The following is a 26,018-nucleotide window of genomic DNA, read 5'->3' on the forward strand; positions in this document are numbered from 1 at the left end:
CACAGTCTACTCTGTGACCTTTAACACCAGACCATTTATAGAATCAGAATCAACAAATGCTATGGATTCATAAAGTACAAAATACTGTTACCGCTGTCTGCTGGATGTGTAATTGGACTAGCATACTGTACTGTTATGATGTGATAGTTGAGCTGGTTCCACTTCCCTAAACATGTAGTATGTGTGCTTCAAACCAAAATGATGCAGCTGTGCATCATCTGCAGCAACATCTACAGCACCTTGGTGTCTGAAGACTCCTCACTCTTTTTTTGCTTCCAGGTATTCACATCAACTTGTTAACGACACTTTCATTTACTTTTATTTTAATAATATATGTTTATTTTTGGATTCTGTTCTTTTAATTATGAGATGTCAGAATGTTATTTTAATCTCTAAGTAAAAATAAAAAATACTGAGATTAGAGAGTCTGAATTCTTACTTTTGTCTAAGACTTTTTAGAGAATTCTCAAACTAAAATCAAAAGTATGACTTAATAGGTTACTTTTTCCTCAAAAAGTAAGAACTTTGATCAGATTTTTTAGTAATATTCTAATTTTCTTTTTTAGAACACTCAGTATAATGTAGTGGACTAGCCAAATAATAGATGTTATTCATGGTAAGATTCACCACGGTATGAAATTCCCTCAGTTGGTTAACAGACTCTTATCCAAAATATGATATGGGGTAGAGAGATGAAACCTAAAGCAGTACTGTTTATTGTGACTGTAAGACATTGTATTCGTTCCAGTGCATTTCCGTGACATATTGAAGCATATGCTCACCTCCCTGCTGGGTTTTGATCAGTAGGACATCAGAGGGAGGCCCGTCTCCTACAGAGGTGAATCCTAGCACCCTCAGGCCATAGGTGATGTCCGTTGTCAGACCTGAGATAGTGGTGAACAGGCTGTCATCTGTGTTGTGTTTCTCCCAGGCGCTGAGTGGGTCATCCTGATCGGAGCTGTAGTAGACCCGGTAGCCTCGGATTTGGCCGTTGGGCTCCTCTGGAGGTTCCCATTGGACCAGCATAGTACTGGAGCTCAGCATGCGGGCCTGGACATGAAGAGGCGGTGACGAGGGTGCTTGCTCGCTCGTACGGGTGTCCACAATACTGCTGGGAGGCCCCCGGCCAACGTTGTTAACAGCCATGACACGAAACTCGTACTCAGAGAAGGGGCTGAGACCACCGATGCTGTATCTGGTTGTGGCTACGCCGTCTACTTCCTGGAAGCCATTGTCTGACAGTTTGGCACGGTACTGAATGACATAGTAGGACACAGGTTCTGGGTTGCCAGAGTCCCACGTCAGTGTGACACTGGTGGCTGTGGTTTCAGTCACTATAAGGGAAGTGGGAGGCTTGGGAAGAGCTGTTAGAGAGAAACACAAGAGTCAGAGACAAGTCTACATCGTGTTCCACCTTTCTGTCGTGGTGTGGCAGGTGCAGCTGTGCTTCTTCATTGGTTCATCAACACTCTGTCTGTCTTTAGGCTGATAACAATACAGCTTACAGGTAGTAAGATGGCAATCAACCATTTTATAAATGGTCAACATGATATGGTCAACAATAAAACAACAAAGATCCTCCATAAAAAAACTCTTATTCATTCTTATCCAAATTCAGATATAAAATAGATTAGTCTACCTTATTATTATTATTATTATTATTATTATTTGGGCTTTGGGCATTTTACTATCATTCATAAAACAATGACTTCTTAATTATATTAAATAAATAAATGCCATATTAAACATAATACTACAGTTTATGATATAGTACTTAAATATCAAGTAATTATTTATATCTATGCAGGTTTAAAAAATGAATGAAAACATGTATGTTTATCTCTCCATGACTGATAACAAGCTCATCAAAAAGGTGCATGTATACACTTTGCTGTGTCACTGTGTCTTTCATTTAATTGAATTAATGTAATGAATGTAGCTGAGTATAGCCTGACAGTAGCTAATTTCAGAAGGATCCTTTTCATTATAATTATGCTGTTCTGTTAACGAGGAGCTAAACATCATTTCAGGATGGATGAGTAATGTAGAGTTTAGCAGTAATAAACAGTGTAGAGCTTATAAGAACATAATACTGGCAGTTTGAATGCAAATGGATGTGTAGTCAGAAGCAGAGCAGTGAGCGTACAGAGAGCTCACAGGATGTCTTTTGGGAAGAACCGGTGCCACCAGAGGCTTTTAGTTCTGCTGCTCCAGCCTTGACATCTGCTTCATTATCATGCATTGTATCCAACTATTCTTCTTTTTCTTCTCCATACAAACATGTGAGCCCCAGCAGGCCGCCACTGATTGCAGCCGCTGTTCCTCATAATGATCCCGTACAATGAAGCTGCTGTGATTTACTGCTCTCTCTGTTTTTAGTCAAAAAAAATTAAATGGCAGAACAATTGTTTAAGAGCCACGATCCTTTCTGTGCCGATCAGCGGGGGATGTCTGTCACTCCGAGTCTGTGTTAGTGGTAAATTAGTTACTGTCTGGAGGATTTGCTTTGTTTCCGTGTCCACTTCCATCAGTACAGCTTTTATTTACAGACTCGCTCTGGTTGCTTTGTGGTTCGGTGTTAAATGTCAAAACCAAACGTAACATTTCCTACCTAATATTGAAAAAATCTCCTGTACAATGTTCTCTCTCTGTCCTAACTGCTAGTGCTGTTTATTTGTTTACAGCATTTGATTTCCACAACCGTTTTCAACCCTGTTAGCCACAGTTTACTGTGGGAGAGAGGGGCAAACTTTACTTGTGAGCAGCGGAAAACAAGAAAGGGGCCCTAAAAAATTCACCCAGTGTCACCATTATGTCATGAATAATCAGCAACATTCTGAATACTTTAGAAGTTAGGAAACCTAGGTTAAAGTTAAGAACAACACCTCAGTCATCATATAGTCAAAAAACATTGTTGCTGTATAAAACATGTATTCTTATATTTATGATTTTAGACACAATTGTATAAATAAAATGAAAATCATTTCAAGTCACATAGATATAACACAAAGGTTTCAGGTGTAGATGGTATATAGCTCCTTCTCTGACATCAACGCTATGTGTACATCTACATGTAGACTCTTTAATCCTGATCCTAATTTAATTTAATCTCCTGTTGTAAACACTTTGGAAGATAACTTTGTTTATATTATGTTATGGTAATATATGCAGCTTTTTCGCTGAGGCTGTTCCATGTGGGATTAGGGACTTGCTTTGTTAATGAACAGTGAATGACATGCAGGTCTCATAACTGCAGCCTCTTACCGAGCTGTCCAAATGCTGAAATATTGATTTTAATGGCCACTCTGTCAGAGAGTGCCAGGAGGAGATCTTTATGCATAGTTTATGTGACCTCGCCGTCACTGTCTCACTGGGACTGATGACTAATCCTCATCAAAGGGTCAGTTCTCCCAGGTTACAGAGAACGCACTAATTTCCCCATGTTTCATTAGATACACTTATGCTGAGTTATCTCATTTATTCCGCATCACCCTGTCAGGGTTAAATTTGATATAATGACCAGCTCACAGCACAAACTTTGATTAAACAATTAGGCATCCTAAACTATGACTCAGTAAAACTAGCACACAATGTGAACATTCTGCTGTGTCAAGCAATACAGTGTCTCTAACCTTTGACAGTGATCTGAGCTGTCGTCTCGATCATGCCCAGGGAGGATATGGCCACGCAGGTGTAGTTGGCAGACTGACGGATGTTGGTGAGTTCGAGGACGTTGCGGCCGATGGGCATCTCCTCCTCCCGGGTCAGCTCCACTTCACCGCTCATCCACTTGACATAAGGCATGGGAGCGCCAACAGCCACGCAGGTCAGGTTGACGCTGCCGCCGGGCATCACCTCGTGATTGGTGGGGGGGATGGAGAAACGGGGAGGCACACGGCGAACTGCAGGGGTAAAGAGATGGAGCGTGAGAGGACACAGAGGTAGGAGACATGGAAGTGGGGGGGAAACCACTGGGCTGACTCAGTGTTTGAGTGGCTTGGCTTGTACTGCACAGCGTGTGTGTGAACTACTCAGTGTGGATGAGCCTGAATACATGATTTAGGCTATTCCATGAAGGGTTAAAGTGTTTCTGAGTTGGTTAAACAATGTATTAATAGGCCAGTTTTTAAGGTTTTTAGGAAGATGTATCACTTTATTATCATAAAGGTGATCTAAATTTGCTTAGTGAGTGTTTAGGTTGATTTAAAAAACATATAAGGGGTTAGTGCCTGACTAGTGGTAATGGAATGGATTAAGTAGTACATTCACCAGTGACCTTATACTGGACAATGCTGTCATGGATGACCTAATACAAACAAGTCTCTCCAATATTAACAAAGTAAATAGCAACATAGGGTTGCTTGAATGGTAACTAAAACACTATTACCTTACAGCAAACTGCCCTGGCAGCACCATGATACTACCACCGCTGTGTTTTACAGATGGGATAAGTGTCCTATAAGGGTTTTATGCTGCTCAGTTCAGCAGTTCATTTCAGTGGAAGTCATGAAGCCACTCAAAGGAGTGGCCAAATGTCTTTTGAAAACTATACTATGAGTCCATTTGCCGTGTTGTTAACTTGACCTTGATAATGGTGTCAGATTTAGGCAGAAATATCACAAATTCTAAAGGGTTCAGAGTTTCAAGCGCTGTAGGCATGTAATAAAGTCTGTTACAGCTCAGTCATAAGCATCTGTTTTTTCATTTACCCTACAAAAACATGGTCAGTATCTAGAACTGCACTTGTCTTCTGAGTTGCGAGATAAACATATTTATTGTTTACTATTATTCCCATCTGTACAGTGTGCTTTGTTGCTCCTCTGTAACAGCAGGACTTGCACCCTGCCCTCTAGTGGCGTGGCATATTAAATCCTTTAGTATAATAGCTTAACTTGCCCTTTCAAAAGCCTCTTGAGTTTAAGCTCATCTGTGACCAAAGGATTACTTCCAACTCTGTGATACCACATGGCATTACCAGATATTATACCACCTTTCCTCTCTTAGATGTTACCTTAAGGTGCCATGTTTACTTAGAAACTGGCTAAATGTGCCTGAGGCATGTGTCGAGATTTCTCTGGAGAACGTAGTGCTTCCTGCTGTCGTGCAGGGATTAAACACACCTGGACACTGCTACACTGCTAGTCCTTCTGAGGCTGAGGCAAATCTCCCTTAAGTGGTTGGATGTGCTTTTTCATTACAGTACACATGTGAATTAGTGCAACAGTTCTGTGCGAGCATAAAATATGCAGCTCTGTTGCATAAGAAGTGAAGTCCCCGCTCTTTTGACTTAGCCAAGCACACAAGCTCACAAAAATCTGACTTACAAAGTGTAATTTAAGCTGTGAGCTGGAGCATTGGTGTGAGGAGCTTACACTGCGGATCAGAGGCTTTTCTAAGGGTTTGGTTTTCAGGAAAAATTGTACCACTCCACCAAATGTGATGAAGTGACCAAGCAGAAGACCAAGAAACAGCACTAGCATTAATCATTGGCTGAGAGCACTGGAAGAAATGAGCTTGAAATGAGACACTATTACTGAACCATCTTAATACTAGTGGATTGGTTGCAGGTGGGTAGAGAAATAATTGTATGGTACACAGGTGTAGTGCCCTGCAACCATCCTCTGACGGTTTATATATACATATATATATTTTACAATATCTGAGCACACTGCACACATCACTTCTTAACTAAAGTGCTTTTGTAAATAAATGAGCTGCGACACGTTGACTAATGGAGTCAGTCTAATATTTGATTCTGTGATCAGCTAACTGTCTATAAACCTTCCACAGTGTTTACCACAGAAATGAGCCACAGCTGTGTGTGCTATTATATCACACAGAGAAATAATATGTGAGCGGGTGCAAATCAGTAGGTAGGTAACGTGTGAGTGCATGTGGATTCAGATGTTGCCAGAGATGATCTGTATATAAACTTATAGCCGTCTTTTTGTTTGCAGAAAGTTAAAGGCAACAATATCTGTTACCTTTAAAAACTGGTTACGTGATGTGAAAATGCAGGACTGTCGTGCAAATTAGCAATAATGTAACAATATTAGCAATTTTCTGTAAACACTGTCTATCTCGTTTAAAAAGGCCGTACAGCTTCATCTAAACAAGGTTTGGGATATTGGACTGATACCAACACCACGTTTGCATCACAATGTATTACATTGTATGATATAAAAATATCTGTAAACATAATGGTATATCTGTAGTAGCCAATATTGGCAGGCTGCTCTATCGGTCTTACTGTTGACACTTTTTCTATAAGGTAGTTACCATAAAAAATATGTAGATGACTTTTTATTATGTTAATGATTGGACATGTTTTTGAAAGGAAGTGGATTGGATGGGACAATAATATCATGTGAGTGGTAAGTGGTCACAGCAGGCCTTGTCCTTTGATTTTCAGTTGATTTTCCCAACACACACAGACAGACCGCATGCCTAATGTGTCCATGTAGGTAGGGTGACTGTGACAGCTATTAAAAAGATTTACACTTTAATGATAATTGATTTTCTAGGGTAGCGTGTGAAACCTGTGTGTGTTGGTAAAATGATCAAACACTACAAACAGTGGTAGATAGCACTGAAATGACCTGTTCGTATCCTAAACACAGCAAAGCAAGCAGCACCAAGCAGGACACTACAATAGTTTCAGGTGTTATATTGGCACTGTCTGGAATATCTTTAGCAAACATTTCAGTTTTACTTGACATGAATGCATTATGAGGTATGTAAAGGGACAAAAATATAGAAAAAAAACAACAACACAGAAGCAATGCATTGTGGGAGATCATTTAAGGTAACAGACTGTGCCCTGGCAGTGGTATTGCAGGCACAACATACATTGTGTATTACCTTGGGCAGCCTCTGGTGTGAAGATTGTCTGCATATGTTATCTACTGTAAGTGTTGTGTTGCACCATATTACGATTTATGTCCTAACCTTGTGTTGTGAGCATTTTGACTACAAACATATCCCTTGTTCCACTTATGAGGGTCTGGGTCATGGTGCTGTTAAACTAAATAAGGTGGCCTACATATCGTCTCATTAGCATGCTCTCCAGTGCCTCTTCCTTTCTCCCTCCTGACTGGGGGTATGGAATTATATCTGATCTTTCCAGCAACTCCACAGAGAGGAGTCCTGAGGAGTCCCGAGGGCAACCACCTCAGGTGACTCCTGCAGTTCTCAAGTCCTCACTAAAATGGAATTCGACATCGTTTCCTATTTTGCTGCTTCTCCTCATTAGTTCTGCTGAGGTCCCATGATCCTTTCAATCTACAATGTGGCAACTTACTTTGCTACCTTTCCTTTTAACGCTTTAATAATTTTTGATTCATTTAGGATTTTGAATAAATTATGAAAATTATTGTGACATATGTTAAAATGAAGAATTTAAATAATTATGAGTTTAATCCTATTTTACATTGATTAACTACATTTTTTTTTATTTTTGCCAATATCGCAATATACAAATATCTTTTCCACCTAATGGCAGACATCAAGCCTTTTTAATTAATATTCAATTAATATGTTGAATTAGTTAAAAAACTAGCCTTAAAGGAATGTGACTCTGGTTGACCTTTTTGAGCGCTTTAGTGTTTTCATGGCATCTTTTATCAATATAAATGTTAGCCTGAACAGCCATCCTAATTCTTTTTCTGTTTTACACAAAGACCCAGTCTGGTCTATGTGGCCAGTACAGATGCAGAATAAACTGGACACATTTGGACATACAACCGATCAGAGAAACAAAGCATGTGAAGGAGGCAGAGCATCAACCAGACTAATGACTAATAATGCCGTGCAGTGAAGTAGGTACACCGGTGAATGACAGTTGACAGATTTGCTATAAAAACTTTAAACTCCACAGTGTTATTAGCAATTTAGCAATTATTTATATTTATGAAAATATTTCTGAATGAGGCAAACAGTGAAGGCAATTACATACTCCATGAGAACAGAGAAATGTGTTCCCTCTTGAAACCCTGTTTAGGAGTTCTTGCAGCTTGTTCTCGACACACTGTCCGAGCAGAACTTGTTGGTTGTGTCTGAGATCGGTGTGATTGGTCTAAATTTCAGACTGGGTGTGGTGAATGCAGAAAAGTAGGAAAGCCTCTCCACTAGTGCAGAATCCACAAATTCCTAATAATACTGTCTGCCAGACCTATTTTTCATTTCATTATCGGCTTGTTAACATCTCTTGTTCAGGTAAACAGATATTTGGGCAAACAAGCAAAACCACAAAATCACAACAAATCTTCCTCCTCCTCCACCCCAATTTTTGTTTTTGTCTCCTCCTTTATTATTTCTCCCATTGTTTAGCAGTGACACAAGAAAACTTGCACACAGCCGTGCGCTGCAGTGCATACGTGAAATATGAAAAGTCTTGGCCAAAAAGAACTCAACCTCAAGAACACAAATAAACGTCTCTGTTCTCGTGGAGTATGTAACAAGTCATCACATAAAGCCCCTTCTCTTTCAGATAAATGAATTAGTATGGCTGACCAGGGTAGATGTAGCTAAAAGGGATGAACAAAAGAAAAAGGATTATGGTGCTTATTTTACCAACAAAGATTTAAAATGAATCATTTTGTAATACTGGAATAAGGAGCAGTTAAGTACTAGTCCGCTATTATGTACCTGGATACGTTTAGTAATAGATTATAGGTATAAGTTATCAGTAAAACCGTGTTCATCATATATCTGGTAGGTAAGGTCCCTCTCCTATGCTACATCCCTGACTGACCTGTAGATCTTCAGATCAGTTGTGGTCTATTGATGTGCTGCATGTATTTGTAGAGAAATTGCACTTACCAGGTGAATGTGAGACCTTCAGTTTGATTCAAGTCAGGTAACACTGACATGCTTGCTTTAGATTATTAGTATAACACTTTCACATTCTGACACTGGGTGATATGAGTGTGCATGGCCAGCACTGTGGGAATCACCATGTCTTTATATATTAGTCAATTAGAGAGTTACCCATGGATATGGAAATGGTCACAGTACAATGACAACAGTGTATCAGAAAAGATGCTTATTATTGCAACATTTAGTCTGGACAATGGCCTAATGTGCAAATGAAGGTACTGGATTTGTCACTTAGCAGCCGTGATAAGAGATATAGATACACATTAAAGGCAGCAAATTGTTAGAATGCAGACATTTCTTTTGTTGGCATGCCAGAGAAAAGAGACAAGAGAAGGAGGGGAGGGAGGGGGAGGGATGAGTTGAGAAAAGTCTTTGAGCCAAGTCCTACTGAGGGAAACAGCTGGAGGTGTGGATGCTTCGATGAGCGGAGGAGCAAACATCTGTGTGCATAGTGAGAGAGGTCATGCAGTGGCAGCATGCTTACTGAAGGACAGGGCCTACAACTATTGATTTAGGATTAATAACGTCAATGTTTATTGTAAAGTTGGACTGTAATTAGTTCCTAAGAGGTCAGACATTCTTGCTACTGTACCCTGTATTATATTACCCTCTGCATGTTATAACTTTGCTTCTCATTTGTAGTTATTTTTTTAAATAAATTATGTCAAAAACTGAACTGCATTTCTACCCCTGCTGCCTTTTCTTTTTAATGAGTAAATGTTTTCCTATTGATGCACAATAATCCACAGTGACAAACCGAGGCAGGTTTAAAAATCATAAACTATGGATCTCAGTATTAGTACTGGACCAGGACTGATCACAAATATTGGAAAATGGCAGCACAACAGTATGTAGTGCAGTGTGCTAAGTCCTTTTGTAGATTTTGTATAGTGATTTTAGATGGTCAAGTTACACGTAGTGCATCTATGCAAATGTGATATCAACAATTTACTTGTTCAAAGAGAGGGAGAACGATGGATTGGAATCAGTTTTTGGCAGATATTCAAGGTTATTTTACATTAAAAAAAGTGTATCAAGCATCCCTAATCTCCACAGTAGACATATACAGACGGTTGGCTGAGTATATATGATCCTTCACACAGTAAACTGGGGCCGAGCCAGCAGAGACTACAGAAAGTCAATGAAACTGTTTGTACTGTTTCCAGAAGCACAGCGATCTAAGTAGCTTGGTTCCAATTGAGGGGCTGCAATGCAATTGAGGGGTTTAGAACTCTTAGACTTGAGTGTCCACGTGTGGCTCTGTCTCATTGCCTTCTTTGTGCTTTGACTGGACCCCTACAGAAAGACACTGGTATCCTCACAGTGGAGTAACCATTACCTAAATTTAACTACTTAGTAAGACCATATAATCACCAAGAAAGTAGTTCAATGGTTAGACAAAGAACAAAGATCTTCAGAAGCCTTAGCAGAGATGGGACAAGCTGTCTAAAAATGTCCATATCAGCAGGCCTTCAAAAATATGTGTAGGGCTGGACAAAGGACCATTTTGGACTAAAAGACATATGATGGCCCCTCTTGGTGTTTGCCATTTAAAGGGAAGGAGTCTGAGGAGCCAACAAGTCTTAGCTTACAGCTTCAGGAGAAGTCTCTGGTGGTCTGTGTGACCCATAGCAGAGAGCCGAGGATGCCAGTTGCCACCCTGTTTCACTCAGTTTGTCATTATGGATTTTTAGCTGTGGATTTATTGAGTACTGTGATAAAGTTCAAAATGATTGTGCAGCATCTATCTACAAGTTCCCTGATGTCAGCCGAGCCTGATGCAGGCAAGAAAACACAAGCTGCACCACAAGTCCACATATCAAACTTGCACTTCTCCACTTCTAGTACTTCACTCCCCTCTGAATTTCTGAGCTGCTCAATGTTCTGCTATTAATCTTCCAGCAGTAAGAATCCTGGAAAAAAACAGCTGTGAACATGTTTAAGGCTATTTTGTTCTCTTGGAGAGACTGGGTTTTAAAGCAGACACAGATAAGAGGAGAGAATGGTGAAAGCAGTGTGTGCTCAGAGCTTGCTGCTCGGTGTAATGATGGTCAGACAGCAGATGAGAGCTGGGACGAGCCATGCCTTTGAATTAGCCAAGACAATAAAAAACATGATCAGCATGCTGGAGACGATGTCATGAAGCTGATGCAACATTTTGTGACGTGAGCACAAACTCTGAAATCAGACACAGGTTGGGTAAAGATTATGCTCCCTTTTCACCAGGAGAGGCGAGAGGTGTGTCGCAGCATGTTTTCTTGTTTAGGTGTAAAGATGAACTCATTTTTTGTTATAATAAATGGAAAGATGGCAAACATAGATGTGATATCAAGATTATTTTTGACTAATATTAAGTTGATTTATTTTTGTGTTTAAGAAAATAATAATTACATGACTCATGTGAAATATAATTCCTACACCTCTAAGAAAACAGCACAACTATAGCTAGAAGCAGTGTAACTCAAAGAAAAAGAAACAAAGAACTAAAGTAGAATTTCATATTAGAAGAATTATTGATTTAAAAAACAACAACAACAACAACAACAAAAGCAGCACTCCCAAATGCCAATAGGTGTTTTTTTTAAATTCAACCTTGTCGAATTTTTGCCAGTTGATTGTGGGTCACAAGTATACCAATCATGGCTTGTCAGTTGCCAAGTGAGTGAGAGTGAGAAATCTTTATTTAACATAGGATTTGAAGCTGATCTGGTTATATTGATGGTCATATGATGCATTCAAATACCAGTCAAAAGTTGAAGGTCTGCTGACTGTGGTCTCATTTTGATGGTAACACAGTATGTGCATTAGATAACTAAAGTTCCTTCTTTTGAACAGGGTATGCACATTTACACCATCTCTCATGCCTTCCTGGTGAGCACAGTGTTGGTATTAAAATGTGCTCATTTCACAAAATTTCAGAGAAGCAGGCCGCATGGAGCAGTTCTGATGTTGCTCATATACTGTAAAAGCATGGTGGCAGGTTGAGGTCAATGATGGGAGTAGGGGTGGGGGGGGGGGGGGGGTAGGGTGGTTGCACTGTGGGAGTTAGGGTCCTTAGAGAGAGAGAGAGAGGGAGACAGAGAGAGAGAGAGAGACAGAGGCCGGGACAGGGCCTGAGGCGCCCAGCGTGATGCCGGCGCAGCACGGCTCCAGTCTGCCAGGCCTTGGCTATAGGAGGGGTAAAGAGTGAAAAAACCAACCTTCCCGTTGATCTGAGTGGTGAGATTTGGATTGTATTTTTGGATGACGGGGTGCAATGGTGATGGAGGGATTTAAGATAAAGTAAGAAAGAAAAAAATAAACATTGAGAGGGGCAAAATAAGGAGTGGAAGGAAGAAGACAAGGAGAAACAGAGAGAGTAAAACAGGCAAATATCTGCTTATCCATTAAATGAGTGAGAGAAATCACAGTGGAGACAACAGCCTGTGAAGAAGCGTCTCTCTCACACACACACACACACATACCTGCCGCACACACATAGCAGAAAGCCTGCAAACAATACATTTTCACATAAGACAGAAAATTAAGTTATTAGTGCGCTGACTCAATTGTTTCCAGGCACACAAACATATTATACACACACACACACACCTTCCTGTTCTTTTCTGCTTTCTCAACTTCAGCATTTGAGCCTGTGAATTAAGGTTTGCTGACAAGCAGACTTCATTAGGCACACAAAGCAGACAGTGTGTAACTGCTCACATTTATTCTGCTCATTGACTGAAATCAATGAGCACATAAACACATTCCCTAACAGGATTAATCAAACACTCACTTAGAAAATGTGCACCTTATCTGTCATGTGCCCAGCAGACTCATTTCTATTCGATAAACTAATACTGCATGAGAGTACACACACACACACACTCCTAGGACACTGTTTTATTGGTCCACTTGCCTGTTAACTGATGAGAAGACAGACACTAAAGTGATCAGTGAGGACACAGTACATTCAAATCTGATGTTTTAACTAAGAAGATTTTCTCTGACCTGCATATATGACTCACTTCTTGGAACACATGGACGCCTTGTCAAGTGCTCTTTGCCACACGTTTATATTTTCGGACATCTTTTAGCCACAAGATGTGGTCCAAGACTAAATCCTAGTGCTCAGACTCCCAGGCTGAAGGAACTTAAATCATTTGTTTTTTTTGGCTGATAGGACTTAAAACTGATTTTTTTTCTTTAGGTCCGATCGTCAATCCTGATTTTTCAACCTGACTTGAGCAACTTAAGGATGTGATCCTAAATTGTGGGGAGATGTGGTGATAAACTTCTAAATAATGGAGGAAAGTGCCAGAGCAGTGCCAACAACAGCGCCTTCATCAACAGCGTCATGTGAAAGAGGATTAATGTGCACATGTGTGGCGTTTCGGAGGACATAGACATTCACACATGCAATCGTGAAGAATGACACACGTAGTTGTGAATGACAGTAGTCAACATGGGTGAATCTAAAATGTGTAAAAAATCAGAACTGAACAATGTGGCTTGTAATCTTAACACAGCCTATGTGCTCAAACAGGGAACAAGAAGGTGGACTGTGTTCCCATCAGGAACCATACATGAATTAATGAATGATGTATCAGGAAATTCCCATTGAACACTATGAACTAATAAAGAAGGGGTTTTATGTAGTTACTTCAAACTTCATCTTTAGTTAAGGAAAATTAATCCATAGTTATTTTATACATTACATCATAATCTCTGATGTCAAAGTACTTGGTTAGGTTTAAACATCAACATGATACCCTGCCTTTTAAAAGCACCTGTGAGATGTGCTTAAGGTGTGAGAGCACCGTGCATGTTTAGAGATGGGTGGATAAAGCCAACACAAGTTCACCTCTATGTTTTGTTTATGGTTAAATGCTCTGGCTTAAGATGTAGATCAGACCTCAGAGTCGTCTACTTTCGGCTCCTTCAGTCTCCTTTCTACCTAGTCTCTAGCTAACTCGATCCTCGGCATCCTCTTCTCTCACACCAGCTAACCTCTTGTGCTCTTTAAGCACATACATATATCTCCTCTTTGTCCTTCCTCTTCACCTCTTGCCTGGTAGCTTCATTTCCAACATGCTTCTACCAATATAACCACTATGCCCCCTCTGCACATGTTCAAAGCAGCTTAATCTGGCCTCTGTCCCTCTGATGGACCCGTTCCTAATCCTGACCATCCGCATCACTCCTACAGAGAGCTGAGCTACCATAGCTCTCAGTACAAGTTAATGTGACTTTAAATATGTTCAGACCTTCATCTAATAGATTCAAGCTACTGAATCCATCATTCACTGCGTAGGCTGGATTAACCTCTGGGCTAATGACATCAAAAGTTGATAGCCAGGAGTTCACAAGCCTGGAGTCTAATTAATGAAACAAGAGAGTAGTGTGGGTTTTGTTATTGTTGTTGTGAACACTGCTTTGCAATCTCAGGAGACTTACAACCCTCCACTACTGGTGTGTTCAAAGGTGACGAGGGCTACAAAGTAATGTTAAAGAGATATTCATCAGTTTGACACACTGCATATAAAGAGGGTGACTTGGTATTGTTACTGCATTCAGTTTAGAGACAGTCCCAGGGACCTGTTATTATGGGTGCTGGCTCATATTCATGGCTTAGCAGAGCAGAATTCATGGAAATTATCAAGACACTACTTGTCAAAAATGCTTTTGTGAACTAAAGGTCGGAAGCTTTATCAGTCTGAATCAGCTTTTAGTCAGATTCTCTCTTTGTCTTTCCACTTTTCCAGTTTATATTCAAGTACTAAAATGATAGCCTTCTTATCCTTTAGCAGCTAAGTGGACCATATAGCTGTCTGTGTATTTTAAGTAATGTCAATAATTCACATTCACAAACGCACTGAATAATGTCCTCAGTAGAAGAAGTGAAAACAAAGCAGAGCACATTAAACAATGACAAGCAGCTGTGTTCATGTGTAGATAGAAGGATAAGCATTCTGACACAAAAACACACACACACACAGTCTACTGTGACTGAGAGGAATCATGGACTGGAGAACCAAGCATAAAGAAATTAAAGACAAAAGAAAAGCAACATATCATCAGCATATGTTGCAGAGAACTCAAACTGCAGAGATGGAAATGAAAAGAGTGATTAAAGCAACACCAACAGAAGCAGGAATCTGTGCAGTTTAGTTGGCTGCGGCTCTGTTTACTGCGGGAGGATGCTTCGTTCTATATGGTTCTATATAGTTCTGCTATATTTGTCTGCTGTAGAGCAGAGGCCGAGTTCTTCACAAGTCTTCACTATCCCGCCTGCTGCTGTGATCTGCTAAGAAGTAGAAGAGTGTTCTGAAAAAAAAATACTATTGACTAAACACACTCATATGTTCACACTTAAGCACTTTGCCAGGAAAGATGAGTTGTCTAGTTGAATTCACGTTTACTTTTGTTTTGAGTCATGGATGCCACTGACCCGAGTGAAAGCGAGATGTATGTATGTATGTAACAAGATGCATGGTCCATACGCTCATATATTATCTAGTATTTTATGTCATTAACCGTGTGTCCCCGTACTTTTGTGCTTGGCTCTCTCTCTCTCTCTCTCTCTGTATTTACTACATGTCTCTCTGCCTCAGGAGCTGCATGTTGAACTGTGTGTTGAACATATTTGTGCTTTTTTGTGTGAAAGGATGGATGGACTTTAATGGACTTTTAATTAATTTTAACCTTGTGAAGCCTGACATATGAAATAAAAGAAATTTAGAGAAAAAAACATTTTTAATTTAACATAAAATAAAAACTATTCGTAACTATTTGTAACTTGAATTTTTAAAACATTTTATTGGTTTGATCTTTTGTCCTTTCATTTTTTACATATAAATTATTTTATAACGTTTTTATTTTACTTTTACTATTTTATTGTACAGGGTAAAATTATTATTATTATTTTTTTAAAAGAACAATTTTTTATTTTTATTTTTTTATTTTTGGCTTCCAAAAATTAGGTTTTTTTGCCCTGCTTTCACTACTTTTACTAACTAGGTAAAGCAGCTTTCACTCTTGGTTTGGGTCTTGGTTAGCAGGGAGACCATTCCAATTCCAATTCTAATGTACTATAGGCTTCCTGAAAACGAACGCTGGTTGCAGTCTCTTTAGTTTTGCTGCTGAAGGATTATTTACACTGAAACCTTCTTATATCTGACATTGGCAGAGCCTGGCCCTGCCGCTGTTAGTGAGACCACCTTGGTTTTTAGGACTAAGAAAACACCATTAAATAATTTCTAAAGCAAACTGGGTTGTCAGTAAAACCTGCAGGTGAATGTAAGATTAAAAGAGTAAATGAACTCCCATAATGCTTTGAATATTGCACCTGAGAACCTGATATTGGTTGGGGCTAATTAAGTCATTTGTTGACAAGACTTATGAGAAGCTGCGGGGCTTGCTTTCACCCGCTGGCTTTTTTTCTTGCTGCACAGCCAGCCAACCGGAGCCGGCTTTGAGGGGAATTTCCTTTCTGTCTTCTCCCACATGAGATGTACAGCAGTGAAGGTGTCATCTTCTCTTTGTGGCAAGACTCTACACGTAACCCTCCACCTCCCCAAAACAAAGAGGCAGAACCGCAGCCAACCTTTCCTTCACCTCTGAAGAGGCAAAACAACCCTCCCACTCCAACATTTGCTTGACCTGCCCGACCACGAGGTTAGACAGTTCAAGCAAACTAACAAGAGGGCAGTGGAGCAAAATACATAAATAACCACCCACAAAATAAAGACAAGACAGAGAGAGAGAGAGGGGAGGAAATGAGAGCAAAGCAGACAGGCATCAACAGGTTTTACTTTCACTGCAGTTCAATCCATGGAGCCCGTTTTCCCATTAACATTTGATGCAGATGATGAGAAAGAACCTTTCTGCTGGAGGCACTGACCTGAATGACAGCAGTAAGGGGTTTGCCGGGGTCAACGTGGGGGCTTACCTCTAACATAAAGGTTAGCCGGAGCAGAGTAGCGAGTCCCGGCGCTGTTGACTGCCACACACTCGTACTTGCCCTGGTCCGACTCCTCGCTGTTCTCAATCTGAAGCGCTCCTGGGAAGGGAGGCCAAAATGTCACAGTTGAGATCTGAACCACAGAAAATCTACACACACATAAAAGTAGATTATCAGACACTAGCCCTACTCACATATGGCTCTGTTGGACCTGTTGGCCGCATAATACTACTTAACACTGTCAGTGATGGTGACAATAATGTGATGCTTTATACAACAGACAGTTAATATATTTTTTAATTTTAGTAATTTACACTAAAACATAAGTTGGAAGTCTACAAATCACTTAGCAGCAACAGGCTGGGTCTCCTTATGACAGACTACAGACCCTGGTTCTTGAACACAGTGTTCAAGTAGACATATGCTGCATCTCAAATCACGTACTTCTATATTTATTTACTTGCTATTTAGAATGCATCATGCGTTTGTAGTAACACAAGCTGTGCCTCAGTAATAAACAGCTTTGCTACTGATCACTGCTCTAAAAACACACAATACTTACCTGACATCATTACACAACATTTATACAAACATGTAATAATCAGCTGTCGCTGAAAAGGTCAGGTTAGCAACAGAAATCAATCATTAGTAATATTATGTGCAGAGTGTGAATGCCACATAAATCATGCAAATGTACATATTTCAGAATACAATCCTGAAATGCAACATGGAATGGAGTCGTAACATGTTAGGAGCTAGTTTAACACAAAATGTCAGTGGCTGGAAATAATGCGTGTGTGCGTGTGTGTGTGTGTAGCCACATCCCTGGTGGATCTGGTGCAGACGGTGAGCCCAGAGATGGAGGAGGAGAAACCTTCATCTGGGATGCAGTCAGCGAGGACATTCTGCCTGAGATGTATGTCCTTTAAGTCTCTCTCTCTCTCTTTAACGCACACACATACAAACACACACACAATGTAGGAGAGCCTTTCACCTACATAGCACAAAACATCCTGTTTCATTGAGGTTCACATACTTGTACCACTCACAGATATGTAACACTGGATTATTTTTCCGTCTCATTTGTTTGATTGTGTTCGCTTTGTCTACTTTCAGGACAGGAAAATCTAATGATGTTTTGGGCCATATTTTTACAGGAATATAGAAAATTCTGAAGAGTTCACAGAGAAGGTGTCACCTTGAACTGATGAAGATCTTGAAGGCAGCGTGGGCCTTCAATAATGGAGCATGTGCTCACTGCCTCTGTGGTCCACTTCAATGGATGCAGCTTGTAGCTTACTCATTATACATGTGGTGAGTTATCATATATGCTACTCACTGGTATCGCTCACTGACCATGTAAAAGTGTGATGTGTACAGTGTGATGGCAAAGTACATTTACAGTACTCCAACTAAAAGCCTTTTCATATGCATTTTGTATATATTCATTTTTCATTATTACTTGTGTTTCTTACAGCCTGATGGCACTGCTGCACTAGTAACCCCAGTTACTAAAAAGAGCAGCTACATTCAGGCTGTATAATTACACATACAGTATGTAAGTGTGAGGTTACACTCTAACACATTCTCACAACCATCTTGTGTATTTAGCTTCACATACATGACGTTAAAGGTAACATCGCTAGCGCCAAAGGCTTCAACAATGTCAGTGACAGGAGGCTAGAAGCCACAGTCATGTCAGACTCAGAGGCTGGTTCCTTTCTTTATTTGCACTTATTTCCTTTTTTAATCACTTTGACCTCGTGTTGATTGTCCATTCATTAATTTATTAACTATGCAGTGTGTGCTACAAAGAGGCCTCATTGGCAATGATGACAGACGTTGATAAACTTAGGTCACTACTTAGATACACTACAACATAACTACTGTATGCCATATCTACCCATCCATTTTCTCATCTGATCTGGGAAAACCTCAGCAGAAACGTGTTCAGGAGACGTCCAAACCAGATGCCTGAACCACCTCACCTAGACTCCCCTCTAGCTCCTGACCCTGTCTCTGAGGAAGAGTCTGGCTGCTTTGTGGAGGAAACTTATTTCAGCAGCTTGTATTCTTTCTCTTTTCATTACTTCCCATAGTCTGTGATCACAGGTGAGGGTAGGAACTTACATCATAAATAAATTATTGCCTTTTGGTGCACCACAAAGCACCAAAGAAGAGCCCACATCACTGTGCCAATCTGTCTGTTGATATTTCTTACCCTCAGTTGTGAACAAGACCTTGAGATACTGAGAAACTTCTGGACTTTTGGGCAACAACTCAGCTACAGCATACTATGGTTTTAAGGTTACAGTATTACTGTACAGTAGCCTCAGGCTATCTTCACAATTTAAATTTTAGACATGGGTCAGATATTGGTTTCCGTGGTTACTACTTCTGCCTCCTCCTACAATGTGATTTGTTGGTTTATTTGATAGTCACTGTGGACAATAACCAAGAAGAAAGCGATCTGACACAACTCAGCACAATAGGATCACAACAGGAGGCAAAGAGAGAACATGACCAAACACTTATAGACAATATGGCTGTGACAATGTGTTGTGTGTGTGTCCAATTTTGGTGAACCCTAGACCCCTTTGTAGAGGCGAGTACCTTCTCTGTTGCAAGTGTGCACCTGCCTCGTCTTCATCCCTGCAGGACCATACACAACACCTCTGAAAGGTTACAGTATGTGCTGAAGGCAGAGAAGTGTTGGAGCAGGCAAAAAAAGGACAGAGGGCTGGAAATGGGGACACATGGAGGAGGAGGAGGAGGAGGAAGATGATGGAGGCAATGGAAGAGTGGGAGCAGTGAGGAAGAAGAGAGGATGATGATGTTTTCTGTACCCAGCATTCTTACCTCTTATTGGTGTACCACCTGTGAGGTAATTTGAATGCAAATAAGATTAGAAATAACCATTAGTATAAAGAGAGAAAGAGAATAAAGAGACAAGAATGGCAGGAGAGGAAAAACAGCAGCGATACAAGAGGCCACTAGTTTCAGCTTGTTTTGCAAATGTATTATTTAATCCCAGTGTTGGCTGAGAGAGAGAAATAATCGTTGTGACCAAATATCACTTCTTTGTAAAAACTATTAAGTGTGGTATGATTTTAATTTATTTTCCCTACCAGCTCTGGATGAATATATCACAGCCCAGTTCCAGCTACCAGCCTGTCACTTGTGTATGTGGTTATTTACTGTAACACGGTGCTTATTTGCATTATACACCTGGCTATTTTCTCTGCAGAGCTGGCATCCTGTTGTGATTATAGAGCTCCTCATCATAAAGCCTCACACCTGTTTTCTCCCTCATTCACAGCAACAGGCCTGTTTTCTGCTGCACTCCCTCTGATGCAATTCAAAGAAACCTGCACTCCAGTCCTGAAATACTTTGACAGAGAATTGTGCTCTCAGCCTCAAAAACATTAGCATGCTGTGTTAGCATCATTTTTTATGTTGCTCGCGTTGTAAATTTACTAACATTCTGTCTCTGAATCAATGCCACTATCCCGTCCTCCAAAGACCCAGGCAGTCTTTAGTCATTACTCTTTAACCCTTTGAACCCCAACGTTTTTCACTTCGGTCCCATTTTCGGTCATTGTGTGCTGCATCTGCATCTCTATGGAAACAACACAACCATAGCTACATCGGCACATATCATTAGTTTTAGTACTAATTTGTGTATTGCACACCAACTTCAGACTGTTTACTGGTTTTATCATTCCTGATTACAAATGAGTTGGAATATTTTTGGTGCAAATTGTTTATTTTTGTGATATTTTTTATTTGAGGTATGAATAATTAGGCGATTTTGTTAAAATATTGCAGTATAAGTATAGATTTGCATTCATGATGCATTCAAGGGCAGTTCCTGGCTGTGATGTGACAATGTAATGTCAAATTGTGCCAGCAGATTGGGGTTCAAGGGGTTAAATTTATTGTAACTAGATCAAAATGAGTTAAGGTAAACACATAGCTGATTTTTTTTGCAGTAATGGGACCTATTAAGGTCACACATTATGGCTTGATTGTTGTACTAAGTCACTGTCACCTCTTATCAGTGATCATTAGCAGTCACGTTGTGTGTGTGTGTGTCCTTTCTGAGAGATGGCTGGACATTTCAAGGACAGAAAGTGGAGAGCACTCAGGTGATGCTTGAGAAACACGTTTGATGCTGAAAGAGACTTTTGCAGCCTTGTTTTGTACTATAAATGTTTTAAGCCCGCCTTTGTTGCTCAATCAATGAAGTGAAACCACAGACTGAAGACAGCAGTGGCATGGGTCCAGGCCTGCCAGCACAGTGAGGAATCATCACACGGCCTAGAGACTGAAAATATCACTAAGAGGCTACAAAACAGGTGTCATACAGGAAAAAGAGTGGACAGCGGCAGCAAAGTTAAGATATGTCCACACGTGATGTGGTCTAGCAGCCATTTTTAGTGTTCACATCTGTAGGGAGGCGTTCTCCATAGCAACAGCTGCATAGACAGACACTGAAATATTCATTTTCTACTATACTTTTTGCATTGTGATTACCCGGGGCCATTTGGGCATATCAGGTCATATGCAGCAAACGGTTCCGAGAGGGTTGGTCACTATGCAGATTCCAATGATCTGGATAATAAACCAAGCCACTAAATGTCAGATAGGTGGTGAGAGAAAGCAGAAGGGGAGCCCTGGAAGCTGTGTGGCCCCTGGGATCTGATAAAAAGGGGACATCAGCAGCTTTCAGTGGGCGGGACAGGGACGGTGCTGAGACCTGCCATGACTTCCCTCTACAAATCCAACTATGTCAGGCCAGGGTCTCATGACAGATTTCAGGGTTTCATTGTGAAAAATAATAGGACTTTTTATTATATTTTCACAATGTGTGAATCGGAAGGTTTTTGGTCCTGTGGTAGTGTTCTTGACATAAAGCATACAGTAGTAGGCTACGTCTTCAAATGTCAACCTTGGTGTGTGGTGAACAGAAAGTGTGTTACATTATCTTCAGCTGTCCTGAAGGAGCTGTATCATATATCTAAAAAATGATGATGTCCCATTTAGGCTTGGACTTTTGGACAGGAAACCATGGAGTTTAAAAGATATGGTACAGAACAGCCAGTGTTTTTATTGCTTCCATGGCAACAAGACTTCTGTGGCCAAATGACTAATACACATATGGGTGCCAGCTAGGTCAGCCTTTGGTCTCTTACTTTCACTACTTGAAAAGAATATAGCAGCTATTCTTCAGCTGCATTGTTACCATGCTAGCAATCAACCTGCTTTGGAGATTTCAACTGAGGGACTGACTCACTTAAAGACATTTGTAACAACTCCTGGCAAACAAAGCTGGGTCTTGGCAGCCTTGCAGAAGACACACCATTTTTTTTCTCAAAGGACCATAAACCTACTTGAGTGACTGTTATTTAATAGCACTAACAACAGTATAAACACACTTTTAATAATAAATAAATGGAATAGTGTCTGAGCTCATATGTCATCTGCCGTACATGGCACATATTTTCAAATATAGGAAGGAAGCATCTGTGCTTGGCTGCTGAGGGACTGCATGTGACAATAAAGCCCTATGAACCAAATTGAAACAAATTGCCCTGCTGGTTGGTTAATACAGACATGGCACATGAGTCCCCACAGAAGGCCCTGGCTGGGGGAAGTCAGTGATATCTTAGGGCCCTTCCTCTCTCTCTCTCTCTCTCTGTCTCTGTTGAGATGAGAGCAGCCATGTTGGGTCCCTGGTCTCTCAGTGATTGTAAATCGTTGTTTTATTCAAATATTTGTCCTGCTGTTCCAACCTTGTGCAGGTACATGTGATCTTTTGATAAGAATTTCTATTTTCTTATAATGGACCCCTGAAGCTCTACCATGGGCTCTGAGGCCAGGCTTTGTAGAGAAAAAGATACCCTCTAGATCCTGGCACCGCCCTCACAGAGCTGCTTCACATGGCTGCCTGTGTTTCATCATCCTCTGTATTGTGTTAAGCACTGCTGGCACTATTCTCACACAGGTGCTGCTCAGGTACTCTGAGGTTCTTCGAAGTAGGAAAAGTCTACAGTGTGGATTTTACCTCTGAAAATAAAAGGCCTGCACCTGTGCCATGTTTGTTAAAGGTTATATAAACACTTGAAGGTTTATCTAATTCTAATCTGAGTGTACTATGTGTCACCTGTGTATGTGTAAAGAAGCTGAGCTGAGAGCCCTACCTGAACGCAGCTGTTTAATGCGCCCGTTGCTGCTGCTAATGTCCACAGGTAGGAAATCTTTGAACCAGTAGATCTCTGGGTCAGGGTTTCCACTGGCTGCACACAGCATTGTAGCAGTGCGCGTTCTCTCCACAACCTTCAGCTGGGGCCCCATGTCTATGGTGGGGAAACCGTGGGGTATCTGGTCCTCTGTGAGAAAGACAAGAGACAGGCACACACATTAGCAGCTGCTACACCATCCAGGTGGGACTGCAGTAAATCATCAGATGTGTTAGTCAGCACAGACCCGCGGTGTGGTGAGATTTCAGTGCTCACAAGCTTGTGAGGTTTTACCCCCCCTGCCATGAAATTCAAACACGGTAAAATCCTGCTCTAATGTAAGTATGGTTGGCCTACAGCATGACTAATCCTTCCACAGAATTTCTCTTCATGGGTCTGTGTGAACGAGAGCGAGGGCGATGCAATTTCACTGCTAGCGAAATCCATTCTGACAGAGAAAAGCCACAATCGAGCTCACGTAATCTGAAACGCTTAGTGCAGTCAAATGGCAGTCCTTGCTAAATTATGGATGGAACATAATAAAATCATGGGCTGAAAATCGCATTCCACCCCTCGGTCCAAATCTTTGAGAACAGATAGCAACAGCTTTTCACACCTCTCCATCACTCTCTCATAGATTATGTCTGAATAATTTGTAACTGTCTTATCCAATACGTGAGGGCACAGGTTAATGTGTTAATGATAGTATTACCTATTTGAGAGGATCTATACAATGTCTCAGTCTACTCTTGTTTGGTCCAAAGCAGCAAAATGATTGCTACCTGAACCTGTCTTGTGGTAATAATTGCAGCCCCTGTATTACTACATACACTTGTCAGACCAATATGGCACTTAGACAGAAAGATATTAGCCATAAAAGGCTGCTCCCCTGCATGTAGACCTTAATTTAACACAATACAAATGCAATATTTTATTGAACAAACTGATTTGTACACACCACAACTGAATAATTTATATGAAACGCTGTGTTGTTGTGGATGACACCTTGCTAAACCATCCATCATCCACCTCGACCTCCGCCCTCTGCACACTTTGCTGCTTCTTTATAATAAGAATTTAAAAAAAAAAAAAATCAGCTTGCAGTTTGACAAGCTCCCTGTGCCACCCCGGGACAGCGTCTAATAAAGAGCTTAGGATGGTATGAGGGAGGCAGCACTGCAGTGGTGACAGATACAAAATGAAATTCCAGGGAACAAATGCAAAGTGACTGGCTGGCTGAAAAAGCTGGTGAAAGACTCCCAACATCAACAAACCGCCTCTTCACTCCACGCTGTAAGCAAATGAGACCAGTCATCTGTCATAGTTTCTGCTGGCAGCGGGGTGTAAAGGAGGAAAAAAAAACTGAAAAAGGACAGATTTATGGCTGGAATACCAAGGATTCAAATCTATATACATAAATTGATAAAAACAAAAAAAACAAAAAAACAAAAACAAGCCTCACACTGGGATATTTCTGGTGGTTCTACAAAATTCCATCTGTTTTTATTGTGCTAATCTGAAAAAACAGCTATATTTTAGAGGAACACAGTGCATCATTTTTTTTTAACACATTCTCACACCCAGCTCATCACATGTGCAGAAGAGGATTTATGGAGCAGGGCCGATCATATTTGTTATTCTGAATTCTGAATTGTAACAAAAGTGAGCAAACAAAAACATTTAAAAAAGCCAAAGGTTAGATTTCCTCTGAATTATGTGATAAAATGTCAAGGCCCAAAATATTTTCTTTCACAATTTTGATTTTAATCTCTGAATTCCATGACAAAACAGGAAAAAAAATAGAATTTATTTTTTCCCTCACAATTCTGGGACATCTTCCCAGCAGGAAAACTGTCCACCACAAATGAACAATCGCATCATTGTGCTGCATCTGGCTGTCAGTCATAGAGTGTTTACATGCAAAATAATGGCATACAGAAATGTCCATTCTGGTCACTCCTGTCAATCATTCTGCCCTGCACCTTCTTTTCATCAGGAGGAGAAACAGAAACCCAAATCTTCAGAAAATAGAACCAGCAGATTTGTATTTTTATATGACAGTCCGTCACTTTGCTTAATCTTTACGGCTTCACAAACAGCACCTCAGACAACCTCTAATATTTAGCTCAGACTCTCGGTGGAGGGCTTGAGTAATTCACTTTCACTTCATTCAGCTGAGGAAGTGGATTTATACTCCACACTCAAATGGAAAAGCTTTGCCCTAAAAGGTGCCTTGAATCAAATCCGTGGAGAGTTTATTGAGAAGGTAGACTGCTTCATTATTAGGTGAACAGTATTTTCAATTTACACTTTGAACAGAGTCAACTATAAAAGTGAAGGGATGCAGAGGTGAGCCCCAGAGCTGTGTTTTCTGCTAAGTCTGGTAAAGCTGCTCTGACAACCGAGGCAGAAAATCTTCAAAAGCTAGCACTGCAATACACTAACACTGGATGCCTGACTCATGTTACCAATACATAACACAGTGGTGCTTGAAATGTTTGTGAACCCATTAGAATTGACTATATTTCTGTGTAAATATGAGTCAAAACATCAGGGAGTTTTCCCAAAGTAGACAAAGAGAACCCAGTCAAATAAATAAACCTGAAATATTTCACGTTGTCACTTATTTATTCAGGAAAATTATCAAAATATTACATATCTGTGAGTGGTTAAAAGTATGTGAACCTTTGTTTTCAGTTATCATGTGGCCTCCTTGTTGATGGGTTTCCCTCACATGAACTGATTGTTTCAGGTCCATCCACAACACTTCAGTCAGATTAATGTCACATTTTTGTCTTGTGTGACTTCCTCTGAAAATCAGCTGACAGACAGATGTCCTGACGTCCAGGCCCTGATGCAGAAAAACAGACCAAAACCATGATACTACCACCACCATGTTTCACAGAGAGGATAAGGTTTTATACTAGGATGCTGTGTGATTCTTTCTCTGAACATAC

General features: G+C 40.5%; 1 protein-coding gene across 6 annotated transcripts in view; it reads right to left on the reverse strand.

Moving 5' to 3' along the window:
- ptprfa (protein tyrosine phosphatase receptor type Fa) overlaps positions 1 to 26,018 on the reverse strand; it is a 165,787-nt gene that overhangs the window by 88,332 nt on the left and 51,437 nt on the right. For all 6 annotated transcript variants that reach the window (XM_028403182.1, XM_028403183.1, XM_028403184.1 and 3 more), the window contains exons 5-8: positions 23,023 to 23,211; positions 16,808 to 16,918; positions 3,633 to 3,902; positions 783 to 1,364 (exon numbers count right to left, since the gene is read on the reverse strand). In XM_028403182.1, coding sequence (XP_028258983.1) covers positions 783 to 1,364; positions 3,633 to 3,902; positions 16,808 to 16,918; positions 23,023 to 23,211 — 1,152 coding nt within the window. The remainder of the gene's footprint in view (positions 1 to 782; positions 1,365 to 3,632; positions 3,903 to 16,807; positions 16,919 to 23,022; positions 23,212 to 26,018) is intronic.

Source organism: Parambassis ranga, chromosome 4 (assembly GCF_900634625.1).
Source record: "Parambassis ranga chromosome 4, fParRan2.1, whole genome shotgun sequence".
Taxonomy (NCBI): Eukaryota; Metazoa; Chordata; class Actinopteri; family Ambassidae; genus Parambassis; species Parambassis ranga.